Source organism: Gigantopelta aegis, chromosome 4 (genome assembly GCF_016097555.1).
Source record: "Gigantopelta aegis isolate Gae_Host chromosome 4, Gae_host_genome, whole genome shotgun sequence".
Classification (NCBI taxonomy): domain Eukaryota; kingdom Metazoa; phylum Mollusca; class Gastropoda; order Neomphalida; family Peltospiridae; genus Gigantopelta; species Gigantopelta aegis.
The window spans coordinates 57736386-57756413 of NC_054702.1; the positions used below are offsets into that span (position 1 = coordinate 57736386).

General features: G+C 34.5%; 1 protein-coding gene across 1 annotated transcript; it reads left to right on the forward strand.

Moving 5' to 3' along the window:
- Positions 1 to 3030: 3030 nt before the first annotated feature.
- LOC121370817 (ADP-ribosylation factor-like protein 13B) lies at positions 3031 to 19314 on the forward strand. The gene is made up of 9 exons (XM_041496302.1): positions 3031 to 3465; positions 4761 to 4831; positions 6053 to 6305; positions 7929 to 8034; positions 8924 to 9126; positions 10250 to 10367; positions 11498 to 12110; positions 13567 to 13662; positions 17008 to 19314. Exons 1-9 carry the CDS (start codon positions 3407 to 3409, stop codon positions 17106 to 17108), a joined length of 1620 nt encoding a protein of 539 aa, XP_041352236.1. The 5' UTR covers positions 3031 to 3406; the 3' UTR covers positions 17109 to 19314.
- Positions 19315 to 20028: the final 714 nt, after the last annotated feature.

Consider the following 20028-nt stretch of genomic DNA (forward strand, 5'->3'; position numbering starts at 1 on the left):
GTGTCTACAGACGTCCTGGGGAGCGCTTCGCTGACGTTAACGTTAGACAACGTCACCGGTTCGGTGGTGGCAGCGTCATGGTGTGGGGCGGCATCTCTATCCACCACAGGACCCCCCTCTATGTGGTGGATGGTAATCTGAATGGAATCCGCTATCTGAATGAGATTATCCGGCCGTTGGTTCTCCCAGGCCTTCAGCAGATTGGCGGTGGGGCAGTTCTGCAGGATGACAATGCCAGACCCCACCGCGCCAGGGTGGTAACGGACTTTCTCAGACAACAAGGTATCGCCAGGATGGATTGGCCAGCATATTCGCCTGACTTGGCCCCAGTAGAGAACGCCTGGGACGAATTAGGCAGGAGAGTTCGGGATAACCATGCCAACCTTCATGATCTGGGTCAACTTCTTATGGCAGAGTGGCAGGCCATTCCCCAAGAGTTCTTCAGATGTCTGATCAACAGCATGAGGCAACGATGTGTCGAGTGTATTCGCGCCAGGGGTGGATTCACACACTATTAAACGAATGTTCTAATGTGTAAAATCCATGTTTGACAACCTTCAACTTTGACAGCATGTCATGTGACTTTCTTGTATACAGTGACGTTTATTTGTGGTTTTTTGTAAATATGGAACAATAAATAAAAAATTTGGTGTAGTTTACATCATCAATCTAATACACTCTGAAACTTATTTGGTTATAAATTTTTGACCCTTAAATTCTTTTGAGTAGTATATTATTAGGACCACATAGGGCACCTTGATTTGGATAATACTGTGAATGTTTATGTTAACAGATATCAGCTCTATATATTCATGAACATTTGAAAACGGTGTTTACAAATAACATGAGCCACTTTGAGGTACTGGGTATGAATGGTTGAATGTGGCTTTTATTTAAAATATATTTGCCAGTCAACTATGTTAACTAACAGTGGTTCAAGTGTTATGTCCGTGGCACATCAGTAGCTATGACCTACCTAGAAATGAAATTTGTTCATGACTGCAGTTTAATGATAAGTTTGTTTGTCATTCATTATAAATGTGTCAATTTGAAAATATGTTGCCCAATAGCAGCAAAAAATCATTAAATACACTTTTCCAGAAATATTATACACACTTTATATCTCTATGTATAAAACTTTTACATAATAAATAAAATTTATTTATTTATTGAAAATTGCAGTCGCCAGAGGGTCTGGGCAGGGTTTTTTCCCCTATCTGTTAGAAGACAAAACATTTTATATACAGGATAGCACATGTAGAGCGTGTGTTGGGAAGTGATTACATAGGGCCTACAGAGTAGGCCTAATGGACTACTCATCTTTTTTTCTTTTCTGTTAAAAGTTTTTGTTTAACATACCACATGAACACATTAATTAATGATCAGCTATTGAATGTCAAACATTTGGTAATTATGACACAGTAATTCAGAGGAAACTTGCAACATTTTTCCATTAGCACTTTTCCACATACAGGATAGCACACACCACCGCCAATTGTGAGGCACTGGTTGGGATGGGAAAACCTAATCGGAGAATGGACAGATCAGAGGATGTTACATCTTTGACTTAAGTCAGTCACCTCAGGCGAGTTAGATTCACCCCTCCTTTTTGTTTTAATAAAGGACATTTTTATGCACTGTAAATTTAAACATCGTGGTTAGGCCATCGGTCTACAAGCTGGTAGCTACTGGGTTCGGATCCCAGTCGAGGCATGGGATTTTTAATTCAGATACCGACTCCAAAACCTGAGTTAGTGCTCTGCAACGCTCAATGGGTAGGTGTACACCACTTGCACCGACCAGTGATTCATAACTGGTTCAACAAAGGCCATGGTTTGTGCTATCCTGCCTGTGGGAAGCGCAAATAAAAGATCCTTTGCTGCCTGTCGTAAAAGAGTAGGCTATGTGGCGACAGCGGGTTTCCTTGTAAAAACATTGTCAGAATGACCATATGTTTAACGTCCAATAGCCGATGATAAGAAAAAAATCAATGTCCTCTAGTGGCGTCGTTAAATAAAACAAACTTTACTTTGTAAATTTAAAAAAAGTTTTACTCCATATCCAGTTAAATATAAAGTAATCATTTTATATATACCTTTACTAACCGTCGATCATATTTATTACGCTTAGCATCATTAAAGTACCAGTTGAAAGGGTTTATTTTGGGGTGTATTCGTTTACATAACGGAGTAACGTACTTAAAATTTAAATACTATGCGAATTTCCAAAATGAGACCAGTTAATAAAACGATTTTCTTTTGAATGATATTTAGAAATCTTATTTATAACTGTTATCCAAAAGAAGATAGACATAACATTAGAATTTAAATCAATTAATACTTTTAAGGGTCGGCGGTTCGAGTTAAGGTGTGGTCTATCCCACTTTCCACTATATCACCATAATACGCGTAGGAACGATATCTGGAGTGGGGCGGGTCACAACCTCAAGCGTGGGAGACGTGTGTCGGGGGGGGGGGGGGGGGGGGGAGAGGCAAGCCATAAGCCATATTTTTACTTTTATTTATATAGAGTAGAATAATAACACGCAAATCTTCGCCCTTGAGTGTTGGGGGGGGGGGGGGGATAAATTCCCGGTTCCTGCCTTTACATCTACCATTAAAACATATCATGGAGGAGCACGGCTATTTACTTGCCTGATCTCCCACAAAGTAACGTGTCGCCTTCTGTTGTCAAATACTAGTAATCAAATGCAGAGACTCATTTCTCTTTTAAATAATAAAATATATTATTTCGTAAAAAATTTTATACCCACCCTCCCCATCCATATCAGATTATTTTATGTTGCTTTATTTTGACTTAAGATATATAATAAAATTGTCTTTAAAACTATCTAAAAATCACAACGTTTCGTTTAAAAACTTTAAACTTCCTCAGGGGAATAAAACACAAACATGCATAGTAGCATGCTAACATGCTTATCAGATCGCAACAAAATGTACGCGCACAATCGGAAACGAACACGCTCAACCAAAAAGCACTGCCCAGTGACGTAGTAAACTACTACAAAACAAATGGTTACCAACATGGCGGTAACGATGAATTGTTTACCTGTCAAAGTCGTGTTATTTAGCATCACCTTGACTTCAGTAATTAACTAATTATAATCCGTCAAATGTTATACTCTTAATTTGAAAGTGTGACGAAGTAGATTTAATTAAACCATTTTGTATTCACCAAATTTTTGATATTTGTTTTGTTGTTTTCACTGATTGTAATTCATTTATAAGTTCTAAATATGTCTTATTCAGTTTGTCGACATGATATCCAAATCATGTTTTTGGATTGATGAATAGATGGGGCGCAGTCTCCCTGAGTTTATATATTTTTTTGACATATCAATAATAATACATTGGTTTTGCATTCCGGCCTTTGAATACAATTCTTCATGTTCAGTCTAATGGGAAACTGTGTATCCTGTGTCAGAAGGAGCAGACGACCCAAAAGGTGAGTATCCTGGATCTATCGAATTCCGTCTCATTAACAAGAAAACGCTACTATGCATGTTCAATTCAACAAGTGGATAAATTTAACAACATCTTACCTTTTTCCCACCCTCATTTTCAATGTTGATCGATCAAGGCTTGGTTAGTTGATGCAGTGGTATTAAAGTTTGTGATTACGCAATGTGATTAGAAAGTATGCGGAAGTGACAGTTCATTGTAATAGATTATTGTTTATTCGATATTAGAATCTCCCCAATATAAAACCAGTTTTAATAAGTGATCATTTTAGCGGAATTTCACTGTAATATTAATAAATAAAATGACACAAAAGTTGTAGACTTTCATTTTTAATTTCGTCACATTTATTTAAAGACAGTAAAGTTGAGATTGGGCCGAGTTGTCCAAACACTGGGGCGAGTTGGTAACTTATTTTGGGCAAGTTGACTAAACAGTTTGGGGTGAGTTGACCAACTGCTGGGGCTAGTTGGTAGTGGCAGACTTGGGTTTTGGGCGAGTTGATCAGCATTCCATTACATTCGCCATGTTTAGGATTTAAACCCAAAGTCAGGGATGTGATTTTTCAACCTTTTTTCCCTTTTTTTTTATTTTTTCTGTGTAAACTTGATTTTCAGTATGGTAAAATATCTACCTGCCCCCTACCCCCTGACCTTAAACTTTAGTATTACGTGAGGTTCCCTCTTTATATCAATATAATGGTGCAGAATCAATCGGGGCATAATTTTTTGTTTCATAAATGGAGTGTTTGTATAAAGTTTTATGATTACCTAAACATAAATAATCTTATCATCTTTACCATGAATGCACCTTTATATGTTTATTTTAATAAATTTGTGTTGTGTATCACTTAATAATATATACATGTATTATATTTTTATTTAAGAATTGTTATTTCTTTTACGTTCATCAGGGTGCATGAACAAACAAAAATCATCCGCAAACTGTGTGAATTGGCGAAGCCATTCTCACCTAAGTTTGCGAATGATTTTTTTTTGTTCATACCCAGATGAACATAAAAGAAATAACAGACACTACTTATAATTAAATTTGAATCATACTTGCTAATAATAACACTAAAAGTTCATACTTTATTTTGAATTATTTTTGGTCCATAAACAATAACGCTCAATAAGACAACTTGCCCATATAAAATGACGTATTTTTAACATTCATTGAGAAATGAACAAACTCGCATTGCTACAACTGGACCAATGGTATGACGTTATATTGTAATGAATGTAACAGAAAATTAATTATTTATATTATATATGTTTTCAGACCAATCACTTTGGCCGTTTTGGGCCTTGACTGTGCTGGAAAAACCACAACAGCTAAAGGTTTAACTGGAGGTAAGTGTATATCCTGGAAAATACTTAAAGTTCAAATGTAAGGGACATAATTTCATTTAAATTAGTAGTAATATTATTATCGTCCAGTACATTGTAGCACTTGTTACATCCTCTACTCTTAAGCCAGGAGATTGATTATAACAATGTATATTTAATATTTTAATCCAGATGTTGGCAGGGGCAAGACAAGAAAAGCTGCTCAAAGTGCTGATAATAAACTTCACAAACAGCTTTTGCTTTCAGTGTTATTTCTGACAGTAGTTTTAAATATATATTGAGAATTTTTTTAGTTTCAGAAACAATAATATAAATTGTATTTTTGTCCACCTGTCAGGGTTCGAGATTAAAAATTTGGGGCAGTATCCCAGTTGAATACTAACATTTCAAAATCTGGTATCCCACCTGAGAATTTAGTATCCCACTTAAATGAAATTCATAAATAACATCGTAACAAACTTGGACGACACTGTTACTTAACTTCACCAGTAAATGACGACTTTCATTGTTTCAGTGCAAAATAAAAACGCAGGATTTAAAAAAACATGGTATCCCAGTGGGATATTGGGATATTGAAGTTTGGTATCCAAAATTCAATTCTGGTATCCCCGGGATATCGGGATACCATTAATCTCGAACACTGCCTGTGTTTCAAGTCTGTTAAAAAGTTTGCATAAAAGTAAACATAACCGGTTATGGTTGTCAGCTTTTGAAATATAGGATAACCTCATAAAATGTAAATGAACTAAACATTTTCAGTTTCTGTTTTTTGGTTAATTCTTTTCATTTACAATAAAACATAATAATTAAAGCCAAAATGAATAGAATAGAATGATAGAATAACATTGACCTCCATATGGCATAATTTAAAGCTGTTATTTTGAGGGGTTCTTTTTATTTTACCACTTTGAATAAACAATCCACATTAATAGTCTTACAGCTACACACCATTGTTTGGTATCATTTGGCTATACTTGGTAACCTAGGTCACATAAAAAGTGTTTAATTTTTTTTATCCATTTTAGCACACGTTAACAGTATTTGTCATCTCTTTTGTGTTATAAAATGCATATAACAGGGACACAAACTTGTATGGTTGTATACAAGCATCTGACAATAACCACTGATAATGATAACATGTGAGTTCATTAAAATTATAGTTGTGTTTGCATTTTGCATTAGTCGATGATGAGATTGCAGTTTTAATATATTTTCGTTTTACAGATCCTTTGCCTTTGAACATTGCACCTACAGTGGGCTTCTGCAGCGAGAAGTTTTCTTTTGATGGGTTTAGTATCACCCTGTTTGACCTGGGTGGAGGGAAGAAGATCCGTGCCATATGGAAGAACTATCTGGCCGAAATCTACGGCATTATTTACGTTGTTGATTCTACTGCTTTGGAAAGGATAGAGGAAATGCAAAACAATTTCTGCGAACTGTTGGAACATCCGCAGGTGTCGGGCAAACCTGTGTTACTGTAAGAATTATTGAGAAATAATGTGTAGGGCAGAGACCCCAGTATTCGACCAGTACCCAGTATTCGACCAGTGTATTTATTTAATTACCATACTCGTTTAAACTGAATAGTATACAGATTTTCCCCAACATATTTTGAACATATGCGACAGGGTGAACATTCTTTCTTCTGGAAACGCAATAGCAGACGATAACCATGTGAATGAACGTAAATATATATTCATCGACTATAGTGATAATATGAACGTCGGCCATTTTTATAGCACGCTATTACATCATTGAACATCTCGTGAACATTTGCAATACTTTTAATCCATTTGAAATCTTTGAAAATGTGTTTATTGTTTTTATTTATAATCAAATGGAGCTGGCAGTGCAACGTGACCTCAGTCATTGTAATTTCAATCACGTGACCACGTGATCAAATAATGACATATGATAGAGAGGGTTGCCCCAGTATTCAACCAATAGAAAAGCTTGAGGATACATTCCCAAAATAAACCCCCAAGAACCACAAATTTACTAATTTTATGTACTTTGGTGTTGTTTGTCAGGACTTACACAATTAAGTTTTCTTTTATTTTCAGTCTAATATTATTATTTGTAAATTGAGATAGGACCAAAGAGACTTCACCAGAAAGTAATTGTGCATGTGTGAATGTGTTTATAAGCATGTGCATGCGTGTGTAAATGCATGAATACGTGTTACAGTTGTTAAAATGAACACTTTTTGGATTTAGTTGTTTGATATATGCTGCATTAACTTCAAAGTTTAGTTTTATTAGTTAATTAGAAAGTGGTCGAATACTGGGTTAGCTGGTCGAATACTGCATAGTGTTCCTTGCGGCACTCAAACCTACTCTAGTCGGCGTATACCACACAATTTTTTTTTGGGACTATCCAATGAATAGCATTGTCAGTAAGTATTTACGAAGAAAAACAAATGTTAGAAAATGCCAATAAAATGAACATGTTATAATCCTTTCTTTCTTAAGTGGTCGAATACTGGGGTCCTTGCCCTATATTCTTATAAGAATCATCATATGCAGTCATATGGGATAGAACAAGTAAACCCTCGATGGGAGTGGAAATTTCATCTTCGGACGATGCTTGACGAGTCCTAGGTTCAAAATTTCCACCACTGAGTGTAATGTCAGCATTAACGTCCACAAATGGTCCAATACAACGTATGTGTTGTTATCTGCTAAATTTAACAATGCATAATCTTAATTTTATTCTTTTGGTTTCCAGTGTAAGTTAAAATTAGTGGATATGTTACCCAGGTTAAGGAATAGTACATTCAGATGGATATTTTAAGAGTACAGTTATTTATATTTAAAATGATACAGTACGTTCAGAATTCTATAATTTTTTCCACATGTCAGCTAGAGGGACGTAGATAATAACCTTTTAAATGTTCTCTTAGGTTTTTGTTTACAAAACTGAAACCCCTCCAAACTGGACATGCATGGGACCAAGAAAAAGTTTGGTTTTAAGGGGTATCTGATTTAGATAGGTTCTGTTCTGTACTGATATTTAAAAAGGTACTGTGTGAGGCATTTCTGGTTTACTGATGGTCAAATTTAGTGGGGTTTCATTTTTTTTTTTTTTTTTTTTTTTTCAGCCTGGCAAATAAGCAAGATAAGGAAGGTGCTGCGGACGAGCATGATATCTGTGAGTTTCTAAATCTAGAATCTGTCGTCAACAGGAACAAGTGCCCTTGTTTTATTGTGAGTAACCACTGTTGAACTCGTTTTGTTAAACAATATTGTGGAATACAGCCCTGCAATTAAGAAAATTACTGTGGCAAAAAATATGCCATGCAAAAAATGGTCTCCACTGCATTTTCGACTGCAGTTTTCTGGTAAACACTACATCAATCTCCATAGCATTGCTGATTGACAAATGCCATGATTAATTGCCAGGGTTTGAAATATGGCATGAGATATTGTTAAAATGGTTTTATTGTTCAACACACAAATAATAAGGAATTTCAAAATCTTAATAGTCTTCTTTTTTCTTTTTTTTGTCGGCTAAAATCTAAAAAAGTCTACATCAGGAGGTGTACTAGAAAAGTCTTGTACCATAGGTTTTCATAAATTGAGGGCTGTATTACAAATATAAATTTCAAATATTACCTGTCCAATATGGTAGCAGTTCTGTGTTGCTGTTTTTAGTCTTATTTTGAAAATAATTAGAGGTACATAAAGTCACAGACCCAAGTTTCAGTCCGTGAAAATGAACACTAAGTTTTGTTAATCTACAAACCTGTAACACAATTGACTAAAGTTAAAATAATAAAACAAGAATCTGTGACATTGAAACGGGGAAACGCCCTTAAAACGTAGACTAGAGCTTGTCAGAGGTATGTGTGTTTTAAAAATATGAAAAGTCATTTTGTAGAATTAAAAAACACACCAGGATGACCCAGAAACACTTCGGATACATATACGGAAATGGATAATCTAAACAATAAAAAATCTAAGTAATGTCCATTTTCAGTTATCGAAACAGCTCTAATAGTGAAAAAATACACCGTAGTTTTTAAAAACTAGGGTCTTATCACTTTAAACCTAAATTTGACATTAATTTGAGGGATTTTAATTTTGTTTCCCACAGGAGAGTTGTTCTGCTATTAAAGGAACAGGTACAAAGATGGATCCCAACATCAAGAATGGCCTCCATTGGCTTTGTGAAGCCATTGACAAGCAGTTTGATGCATTAAAAGAGCGAGTGGAGCAGGATATAGCCATTGAGGAAGAGAAACGGAGAATAGAAAAAGCTGCTAAAGCAGAACGAGTTAGGAAAATGAGAGAAGAAAGGTACAAAGGAAAAAGTTTTCAAATATAAAAACCAATTGAGCAGAACTCGAGACTAGTATTAATAATAGTCATATGTACCCATGTGTGTATAAATTGAAACCCAAATTTTTATTTTAGGAGTAAAATGTTAGAAGCTAAGTGAAAAAAAAAGACATAAAGTTTGCATGTGTGACTTTGATACTGGACATCTTATCATTTGGTATTACTGGCATTACTAATGATATGTAATGTAAAAATTTCCAAATAAAACATAAATCACATATGGTCATGCAGAAACTGAATAAAATGTGCATTATTATGAGAATGTGGAGAGGCATAAAACTACAAAAAATAATATCTCTCTGAGTATCCATGAAAGTTTTTGAACACCCATTACACAGCTGTCAATTTCACCAACCCATAGCATAGTCCTCTAGCTGATATTTATAGCAATGAAAGCAATAAAATAATAAAAGAGTTTTCAAACTCTTGCTCTTATTTGATAAAATTAGAATTAGAAGTAGCTTACATTATACAGATGTATTTGTATAAAATCATCACTGTTATATAAAGCTTTTGAGATATAACTGTTGTATCACTGATAAAGTTAAGTCCAGAAACATCTGATATTAAGGATCATCATGTGGTCCGTGTTTCTGCCAGAAAACGTTTTTGGGGATATGGTGCTATGGAATTGAATATTTACAATGTGTTTGCTACATGCACCTGCTGTCTCCAGAAAGAAATAGGTTAGGTTTAAAGTTAGGATTAAGAAAATCATACAGTAATGATAAAGAGTCATTAATTTTGTCAAAAGGTTAACTTAAAAAAACAATATCTGCAAAAAGTTTGGGTATGGCGCCATACCCGTTTTACCCGGTGGCAGAAACCCTGGTGATCCATCAGTAGTCCTTTCCCTTTTCTTTTATACTTGCATATTGTGTTGCACAAGTTAGAACCACTTTCAGTCTTCAATAGGAAAGTCGACTGATCACTCGCATTCCCCTCCACACTTAAATTAATCACCGTGAATTTTTTTTTTTAATACATTTTATTCGCTCACCTAGCACCATTTCAGGAGAGATCTTTAGCTCAACATGATTTTGCTCATGGGGAAGGCTGACTTTCTTGTTTCCACAGAGAGAAAAGAGAGGCAGAGGAGAGATGAACGACTTGGTGTTGAGAAAGAGGAGAGTGAAGAAGAAGATATGATAGATGGTGACCCCTTCAAAACTCTTGATGTGAAGGAACTTGAGAAAAAGGTTTGTGCATTTGTACACAGTGCTCATATTAATAAACTTTCTGAAGGACAATTGTTCTATCACTCTCGCTCCTCATCACTCCCCTGAAAATAGTTCAAGAAGAGTAATTTTTAGCTCCCCTTATCATGTGAAATTATATGGTATCAGTATGGTAATATCTTAAATGACACCCCCATATTCTAATTTAGGGGAGCAATTAATCACTCCCCTCAGTCTTTTTCAAGTAGAGGTCCGTTCTTTCATGGTAATTCTTTGAATACTGTTTGTTCATATTCTCTTTACTTTTGCACTATTTTTTTATTTTTAATTTTTTTATCATTTTGTAATCAAATGAGTGTTGACAACAAGAATAAAAGAAAGATATAATAATCTTTTAACCTTTAGACTACTGGATTAATTTTTGACAAAAATCACATTTAGTGGGTACAAGTTTATAATTTTTATTCACATATATTCACTTAAATGTTTTATAAATACATAGGCCTAAAAGAAAGTTCATATTTGAATCAGTAAGTATTATTTTCGTTTTTGTTTTTTCATTTTTATATTTTCGATTGGTTGATGTTGATTAAAATTAGGCAAAAAATCGAAAAAGTTGCTTTTGCCCATTGGGCTATTTCTCGCTCCAGCCAGTGCACCACGACTGGTATATCAAAGGTCGTGGTATGTGTTATCCTGTCTGTGGGATGATGCATATAAAAGATCCCTTGCGGCTAATAGAAAAAGAGTAACCCATGAAGTCGTGACAGTGGGTTTTCTCTCAATATCTGAGTGGTCCTTAACCATATATCCGACGCCATATAACCAGCTAGTTTCTCGTAACAATGTTCGCGCGCACCGATACAATTTCAGAACATCTGCGTTTTAGCATTAAAATTAATAGTAGTAACAGGAATTCAATTCTAACTTTCATATAGTTGTGGTAACCTATAGGTTACCAGGCTATATTTTGTGGTAACCTGTAAATGGGTTACCAGACACAATGCTTATTTCGATGCCTGAATAACCGTAAATAAAATGTGTTGAGTGCGTTGTTAAATAATACATTTCCTTCCTTCTTCCCCTACGTCATGATTCTTTATTAAAACTTTGATTAAATGTCATTTTCTATTTTTGATTTTGGTTTGCAGGAAAAAAAATTAAAGGAGGAAAAACAGAAGAAAAAGGAACAACTGAAAAAATTAAAAGATGAAGAATCACGATTAAAGTCATCAAAAGAGGGAGAAATAGATCATCTCCATACACCAAGATCTACACGAAACTTTGGACCACTGTCTGACCCCTTGACCCTAACAGCCACTTCCTTGGACATATCGGAGGGAAGTGCGATTCCAAGATCATCACGTCTCTTGCCACCTTTACAAGAACCTCTAGGCACAAAGTTTGTTCATGATGAATCAGGTGTGAAACAGAAAAAGAAAAAGAAAGCAAAACATGAGACCGACCAAGCAAATCAAGAGAATCTGACCGAGACCCAAAAAACCATGCAGTCTGTGTCAAATATTGAAATATCGACAAGAAGCCTGGATGATGACATTAAAGGGAAGGAATTTGATGACAGTCAGCCATTGTCTGGTCACGGTAAATACTGCACCACTGAGCAAATAGGAGATGGTGCTGCAGTCTCGCCAAAAGAAACGAAATTGAAAAAGAAAAAAGCCAGACAGGTCGGCAGCAGTAATGGATACGTTCTTCAGGATTTATCCAATCCAATGGAGACAGAAGAATCTTTGAACAGCTCAGGTGGGTTGCCCTTGTTTCCATTAAAAAAAAAAATTGTATCACCAATCTCTTCCTTGAATTCCATCTCATTTCTTCCCAATCTGGCAGCTCCTCCTATCTTTCAACTTTTTTCGCTATCCACTTCCACATCCCAGTCATTGACTCTCCTTTTTATATTCAGTCTTCTCTGGATAATGTATCACCAATCTCTTCCTTGAATTCCATCTCATTTCTTCCCAATCTGGCAGCTCCTCCTAGCTTTCAACTTCTTTCGCTATCCACTTCCACATCCCAGTCCTTGACTCTCCTTTTTATATTCAGTCTTCTCTGGATAATGTCAGTATTGAAGCTACTGAACCTAGCTATGCTATTAGGCAGTGTAAAGCATTTTCGGCTGTTGAAGATTTTTTGCCATTAACTTGCACATTATTACAACTTGCTCAAATTATTAAATTTGGCAAGTCCAGCGTGTTTCAAGTTGTCAAGAGGCATGTTTGGGAGGGCGGGGGAACACAGTCGCTTGCTAGACTGGCTTTTGTGCCTAACATGAGATGAATGTCATATGATAGAAGATCAAAAGTAATTTTTGTATGAAACAAAAAAGGAAAATTTCTCAGAAACTAGAGTCAATAGCTCTAGCAAAAACATCAAAACCATTTTGTGATTTTAGATAGAAATAGTTTTTCTTTCGTATGTGGATCCATTCAACTGATTGAGTTTTTTTCGTTCCAACCACTGCACCACAACTGGTCGAAGGCTGTGGTACATGTGCTTTCCTGTCTGTGGGAAAGTGCATATAAAAAATGCCTTGCTGCTAATGGAAAAATGTAACAAGTTTCCTCCCATGATTATGATTCAGAATTACCAAATGTTTGACATCCAATAGACGATGATTAATTAATCAATGTGCTCTAGATAGTGGTGTCGTTAAACAAAATCAACTTTTAACCTTTTCTTTCATTTCAAAATTATGAACCTTTATGTTTTGGACCAATACATTTATTTTCTGCTACAAATCCCACATGGTAGTATATATATATATATGGACTACATAGGTTTTTTTTTTTTTTTAAAACATGACTGCAGTTATTAATGAGAACACAGGGCCTCTAGATTATGGTAGCCCCACTCCCATGGCTAGTGATATTTTGTGTTGGGCTAGTAAATACCTACTACAATTAGCCTGACGACTAGTGGAAAAAAAACCTTGTCAAATGCTGCAGTTACAAATTTTGTAAATATGAATATCCTTCCCCCTCTTTCCACCCCCAGTCTAAGGATTTTTAAGCTCTATATCCCTTTTTAGGTGACATCTGATTATTACTATTAGTAAAATTGTATTTATTTCAAGTATGGCTAGTGAATTTTTAATCATGGCTAGTACATTTTTAAAATCACTGACCCCATGGCTAGTGGATTTTTATAAAATTCTAGAAGCCCTGGAGAACAGTTTCTATTTTGTCTCTTGGTATTTCAGTTCTAGAAGACAGTGATATAGTCAATTCAACTGAAGTCAGAAAATTGAAGAAGAAGAAAGCTAAACGCAACCAAGTGATGCAGTCGGACGAAGAAAGTATGTTGATCCATCCTATCCTACAAAAATATTTTTTGTAAATAATTTCAGTTTGATTTGACATCAGAAGAAAAGTAAAAGTGTCTTGGAAATAACAAAAAAAATGGGTGCAATTTAGAAAACAGAAATAAATAACTTGTAGTAAATTCCATAGTATGAAAAAAGGCATTCCCTGTTGGACAGACTATAACTTAAGGCAGAAAACCGATATGCCTATCAAATCAACAGTATTCATGTGTAATATCTCACATACAGAAAACCGATATGCCTATCAAATCAATAGTATTCATGTGTAATATCTCACATACAGAAAACCGATATGCCTATCAAATCAATAGTATTCATGTGTAATATCTCACATACAGAAAACCGATATGCTTATCAAATCAATAGTATTCATGTGTAATATCTCACATACAGAAAACCGATATGCTTATCAAATCAATAGTATTCATGTGTAATATCTCACATACAGAAAACCGATATGCCTATCAAATCAATAGTATTCATGTGTAATATCTCACATACAGAAAACCGATATGCCTATCAAATCAATAGTATTCATGTGTAATATCTCACATACAGAAAACCGATATGCCTATCAAATCAATAGTATTCATGTGTAATATCTCACATACAGAAAACCGATATGCTTATCAAATCAATAGTATTCATGTGTAATATCTCACATACAGAAAACAATAAGTGTAGCTGTTTGCTTTTTAAAAAGAGGCTAAATACTAGATGAAATAAATCCTTCAGTCATGATAAAAATAAAGAATATATTTTTCTTTTTGTCTATTTTCTTTAATTTCTTAATACAGGATAATTCTAATTCAAATAGTAAGTTACCTCCCTTTTCGAATATTTACAGTGTTTCTGCCAAAAAGAAACTTTTGGGTATGATGCTATGGAATTGAATGCATTTTATCAAAAAGTTGACTTACAAAAATGAAGTCTGCAAAGAAAATTTGGGTATTTCTTTAATTTCTTAATACTGTTTTAATTCAAATAGTAAGTTACCTCCCTTTTCGAATATTTACAGTGTTTCTGCCAAAAAGAAACTTTTGGGTATGATGCTATGGAATTGAATGCATTTTATCAAAAAGTTGACTTACAAAAATGAAGTCTGCAAACAAATTTGGGTATGGCACCAATACTGTTTTACCCTCTGACAGAAACCCTGATATTTTATATAACTCCAAAAATATGCATGTGTCCATGTTGACATTTGTTTCATTTGTAATTTTATGAGTTATTTTTTATACTAAAAATCTTATTATTTGGTAGGACAGAAGGATATTTTTATAGGATGGTATACCTAGATATGTAGCTTGAGTGTCTAGCGTTATTCTTTTATATGTTGGAATAACGCTGGAGATGACTGTGTGTAATACTTTGACAATCATCGACTACCAAATGGTAGCCAGCTACTGTGTCTGAAATAAGCATTTTCCCCCAAACCTGTCAATCTTTAGTCAAGAGAAAGCAGGTGTGTTGAAAAATCAGGAGATTTTGTCAAAAAGCAGGATATGTTTTAAATGCACACGATTTAACACAAAATCTAAAGTTTTTAAAAGTTATTACAATAAGTCACATGAAAACTAATATAATGTCACGCATACTTGTTAACCTCAGATCTTGGCAAAAAAAAAGAATAATTAAAAAACAAATTATATTAATTATTATTTTATTTTTTTAAAGTTTAAATATTATTATGATTTAATACATATTTTAAAAAAATAACTTTTTATCCAAAAATGTTAAGCACACAAATAAGAAATTTAAACATCAATTAGTACTTTTACGTGCAGGTCGTTGTTATTTGTGGTTTCTTAAAAAGTACCTGAGTCAGATTTATATAAACTTTACAAATTAATATTCAGTTTTTACTGTAATGAGGAACAGTGGTGTGGTACTTATTTAAAGTTATTGTTATGCAATAAACATGGTATTTCCACTAATCATAAGTAAAAGCTCATTACTGACATCGTGTGAAATATACCGGAATTTCAGTGAGTAACTTTGTCAAACACAACATTTATTAATGGTACAAAAATAATCCCTTGAAGTGTACTCTTGTTACCAACATTTTACTTCACAAACATACAAAATGAATTGATACAAGTATTGTTTATATAGCTAATTGGCCTTTTCATGGTCTTGCTTTGACATGTGATTTTGACATTGTGTGTATCTTTGGGAAGACGTTTTACAAGTCCGAGACATTATTATGACTAAATTGGATAGTTTTATATATGGCAACACTGAATGTCAACACACAGTCACGGTAGCTTGAATTTTTTTTATGTTTAGAAAATAAGGATTTCCTGGGGGAAACCTTTTTACTGCGGGAGACTTGATCAAATACCAAGTCTCCCGCGAAATCCGAGAGGGTTGACAGGTCTGAATTTCCCTCTAAATCTGATGCCACAGACTTTTAGTTAGATTATTCCCGAGTCAAGCGTGCATGATAGATCAGTAAACATTAGCGCGACAGTCAAGTCACATCTCCACACACTCTGTCCTATGTCATCACAACAATAATGTTGTTTTGCATAGAGGCGTTAGTTTTTTTTGTCTAGTGTCAATACTGGTTACCAACATGTAAGTTTAATGTCATGATTCAACTCTGAGAATAATCAAATTAAAGGTCTGTGGCATCAGATTTAGGAGAAAATGCGTATTTCAGAAACAGTAGCTGATGATCAACCATTGCCAAAGTATTACACACAGTCATCTCTAGCCTTATTCTCACATATAACAGAATAACGATAGAGGACACTCGAGCTACCAAATATGTAGAAGTTCTTAAAGCCACCGACCCTGGGTATGAAACAGTGTAAAATGGTTTTGGCTTTTTCTGGGTTTTTTTAGTGTTTACACATTACTTGCAACTTTTTGCTTAGGTTATCAATTTTGGCAATTTCCCTCAAAATGCATGTTATATACGGAACAGAAAAGGTTTATACCTCTGAAAATAGGCCAGTGGATTTAACATGATATGCATGGTGTGGGTGGGGGGTGCACACACACACACACGTATATAAATACATGTATAAATATATATAAAACATCGCTGCTCCCACAAAGTGGGGGACACATGCCCACCTTGCCCCCTACGCCAGTGCTTGTTTACAGTACAGTAGGTATTTGTTTAATGTATGATAATAAATTGCCATAATGTTAATAATATACATGTACTTTCTTTACATACACACGTACAAACTGTAGTTACATTTCTGTGTACATAGTATTTATTTAGTCCTATAAATACCCATTTGTTTGATTTTGTAACAAATTATTGTAGGTTAAAAATTATATAGTATAATTTTTATTTTTCAGCAATGTTTTCAACAAAATGGAATTTTGTGGAAGACCTTCCAGAAGTCGAGAGCACAAATTTACGTCGACCAAACATGGACGATGAAAATGTCGTACTCTGATAATAAACAGTTTAGTTTTCATGACAATCATATTAAATTTTAGCACACTGCATAATACCACATGTTTTTGACATTTTATTAAAAAAAATAATGTAAGTCAAAATATATATTAGAAAATATCAATGTTCATCAATGTTTTTGTTTCTGTCTTTGTCTATTACTTGTTTCATTTACAATTAAAAGGCCTTTCAAATGGTTTGAAATGCTGGATGTAGTGAATTACTTTTCCACTTGGAAAAAGGTTAAAACTGGGATAGCATTTGAAAAGGATAAACTAAAATATGTGTGTTTTGTTGGTCAGTGAATTATAAGATCCTGTAATGTATAATTTAATTAATAAATTTCCATAATTTTAAAAAATATATTTTCCAGCTGTTTGCCATGCAATTGGAAATCCACCAGTACTTTATTGTCTTTAATGAAAACGTCTGCCATTTTTATTTATTTATTTGTCTTGATGTTTTTTGCAACCAAGTTAGAATTTCGTATGAAGTTCAGAATCTTACAAATGTGTAGTTTTTATTAATTGTTCTCATTTTATATGTTTTGTGATTTTAACATCCACACTTTTCTTCCAAGCAGGCCATGTGGATATCGCAGTATTTTATTTAATAATGAGGATGTTTGAAATAAGACTTTACGTTAAATTTTTGAATTAATTTTATTATGGTCAGAGCTTCATTGAACCTGTTCATTATTTTCCTAATTTGATAAGTTTATTATTGCCACAAAGTGTTTTTTTTACTCACAAATCATCATTGTATACTGAGAATCAAAACATTTACCCATAGGAAGTAATAAATCAGAATTCCATTTTGACAAACGCAGAGTTATACAAATAATATATTTTATTATATTATATTATTATAGTTAACTTGTATATGTTGTATCTATTAAGGCATGTTAAGGAAGAATTAATGCATGTTAAGGGAGCCAAGCGATAACCGTCACTTGCAAGACTGGCTTTTGCATCTGATGTTAAATGATTGTGATATGAAAGCAAATAATTGTATCAAGTCAACCTCTAAGTACATTTGCAGTGTGTGTATGTGGGATTGGTTGATGGAACCCCTCTAAGTGCATTTGCAGTGTGTGTATGTGGGATTGGTTGATGGAACCCCTCTAAGTGCATTTGCAGTGTGTGTATGTGGGATTGGTTGATGGAACCCCTCTAAGTGCATTTGCAGTGTGTGTATGTGGGATTGGTTGATGGAACCCCTCTAAGTGCATTTGCAGTGTGTGTATGTGGGATTGGTTGATGGAACCCCTCTAAGTGCATTTGCAGTGTGTGTATGTGGGATTGGTTGATGGAACCCCTCTAAGTGCATTTGCAGTGTGTGTATGTGGGATTGGTTGATGGAACCCCTCTAAGTGCATTTGCAGTGTGTGTATGTGGGATTGGTTGATGGAACCCCTCTAAGTGCATTTGCAGTGTGTGTATGTGGGATTGGTTGATGGAACCCCTCTAAGTGCATTTGCAGTGTGTGTATGTGGGATTGGTTGATGGAACCCCTCTAAGTACATTTGCAGTGTGTGTATGTGGGATTGGTTGATGGAACCCCTCTAAGTACATTTGCAGTGTGTGTATGTGGGATTGGTTGATGAAACCCCTCTAAGTACATTTGCAGTGTGTGTATGTGGGATTGGTTGATGGAACCCCTCTGCTCAGGTTAATGTTTAATTTTTTGTTTCATTCCTGGACATGGGTTCTGACTGCATTTATAATTGTGTGTGAACGTACATGTATTATTGAAGAGCTCCTATTTGTTTGTGATGTATATACACAGTTTTTATATATGCAGCTGATGAAATAATGTTTTGCATGGTCTTTGCATGAACTTATGTTAAGTATTTTTTTTATTGTATGTACTTGGATGCAGACACATTTATTGTAAAGTGTCACTGTGATATTTTAACTCATTGATTCATTGTTATCCGTCCAATTGTTCTACTTTATGCTTGCTTATTAAACTTTTGAGTTCCAATTTTTTTTACAGTAAATTCTTTTGCAAAGAAGAAAACCCTGAACAGTTACAATACTAGACCCATTTGATAAACTGCTAGTACATATGCAGAGCTTGCAAAAAAAAGCCATATTATCTATTAAACATTATTTTTCAAACAATGTTCAATCATTACATGAATTTATTTTGCCAGGCCCAGTGGTAAAGTGCTCGCTTGATTTGCGGTCGGTCTGGGATTGATCCCCGACGGTGGGCCCATTGGGCTGTTTCTCGTCACAGCCAGTGTACCACAACTGGTATATTAAAGGCCATGGTATGTGCTAACCTGTCTGTGGGATGGTGCATATAAAAGATCCCTTGCTACTAATGGAAAAATTTAACGGGTTTCTTCTCTATGACTGTGTCAAAATGACCATATGTTTGACATCTAATAGCCGATGATTAATAAATCAATGTGCTCTAGTGGTGTCGTTTAAAAAAAAGAGAAAAAAATGTATATATATATTTTGCCAGATTAAAACAAAACAATTTTCCAATTGTTTCTAAACTTGGGAATTGATGAGTGGCAGAGGTAGCCCTGATCTAGTTGATTAAAGAGTACTAATTTGAAGGAAAATATGTAAGGAATTTGATCCAAATTGTTGAATCGTGCATAATTTTTCAAGCATATTACTCAAATCCAAATATTTAATTCTTTAACTCAAAAGTTTTACAAGCACCGGAATAACGTTATTGTGAAGTGTACTTAATTTGTATATCAATTCACAGTTTATATTTGTATTTATTTTATATCTTGTTCTGTCTCTAATTGTTAAGTGTAACTGATATATACATATGCCTGTATATATGAATAAACTGTACATTAGGTCACCAAAAAAAGAGTAGTTGGTGATCGTCCCCACATAGGGCCTGCCCTATAATAAAGGTCTCATTCCCCACCTCAATTTTTCTCTCTT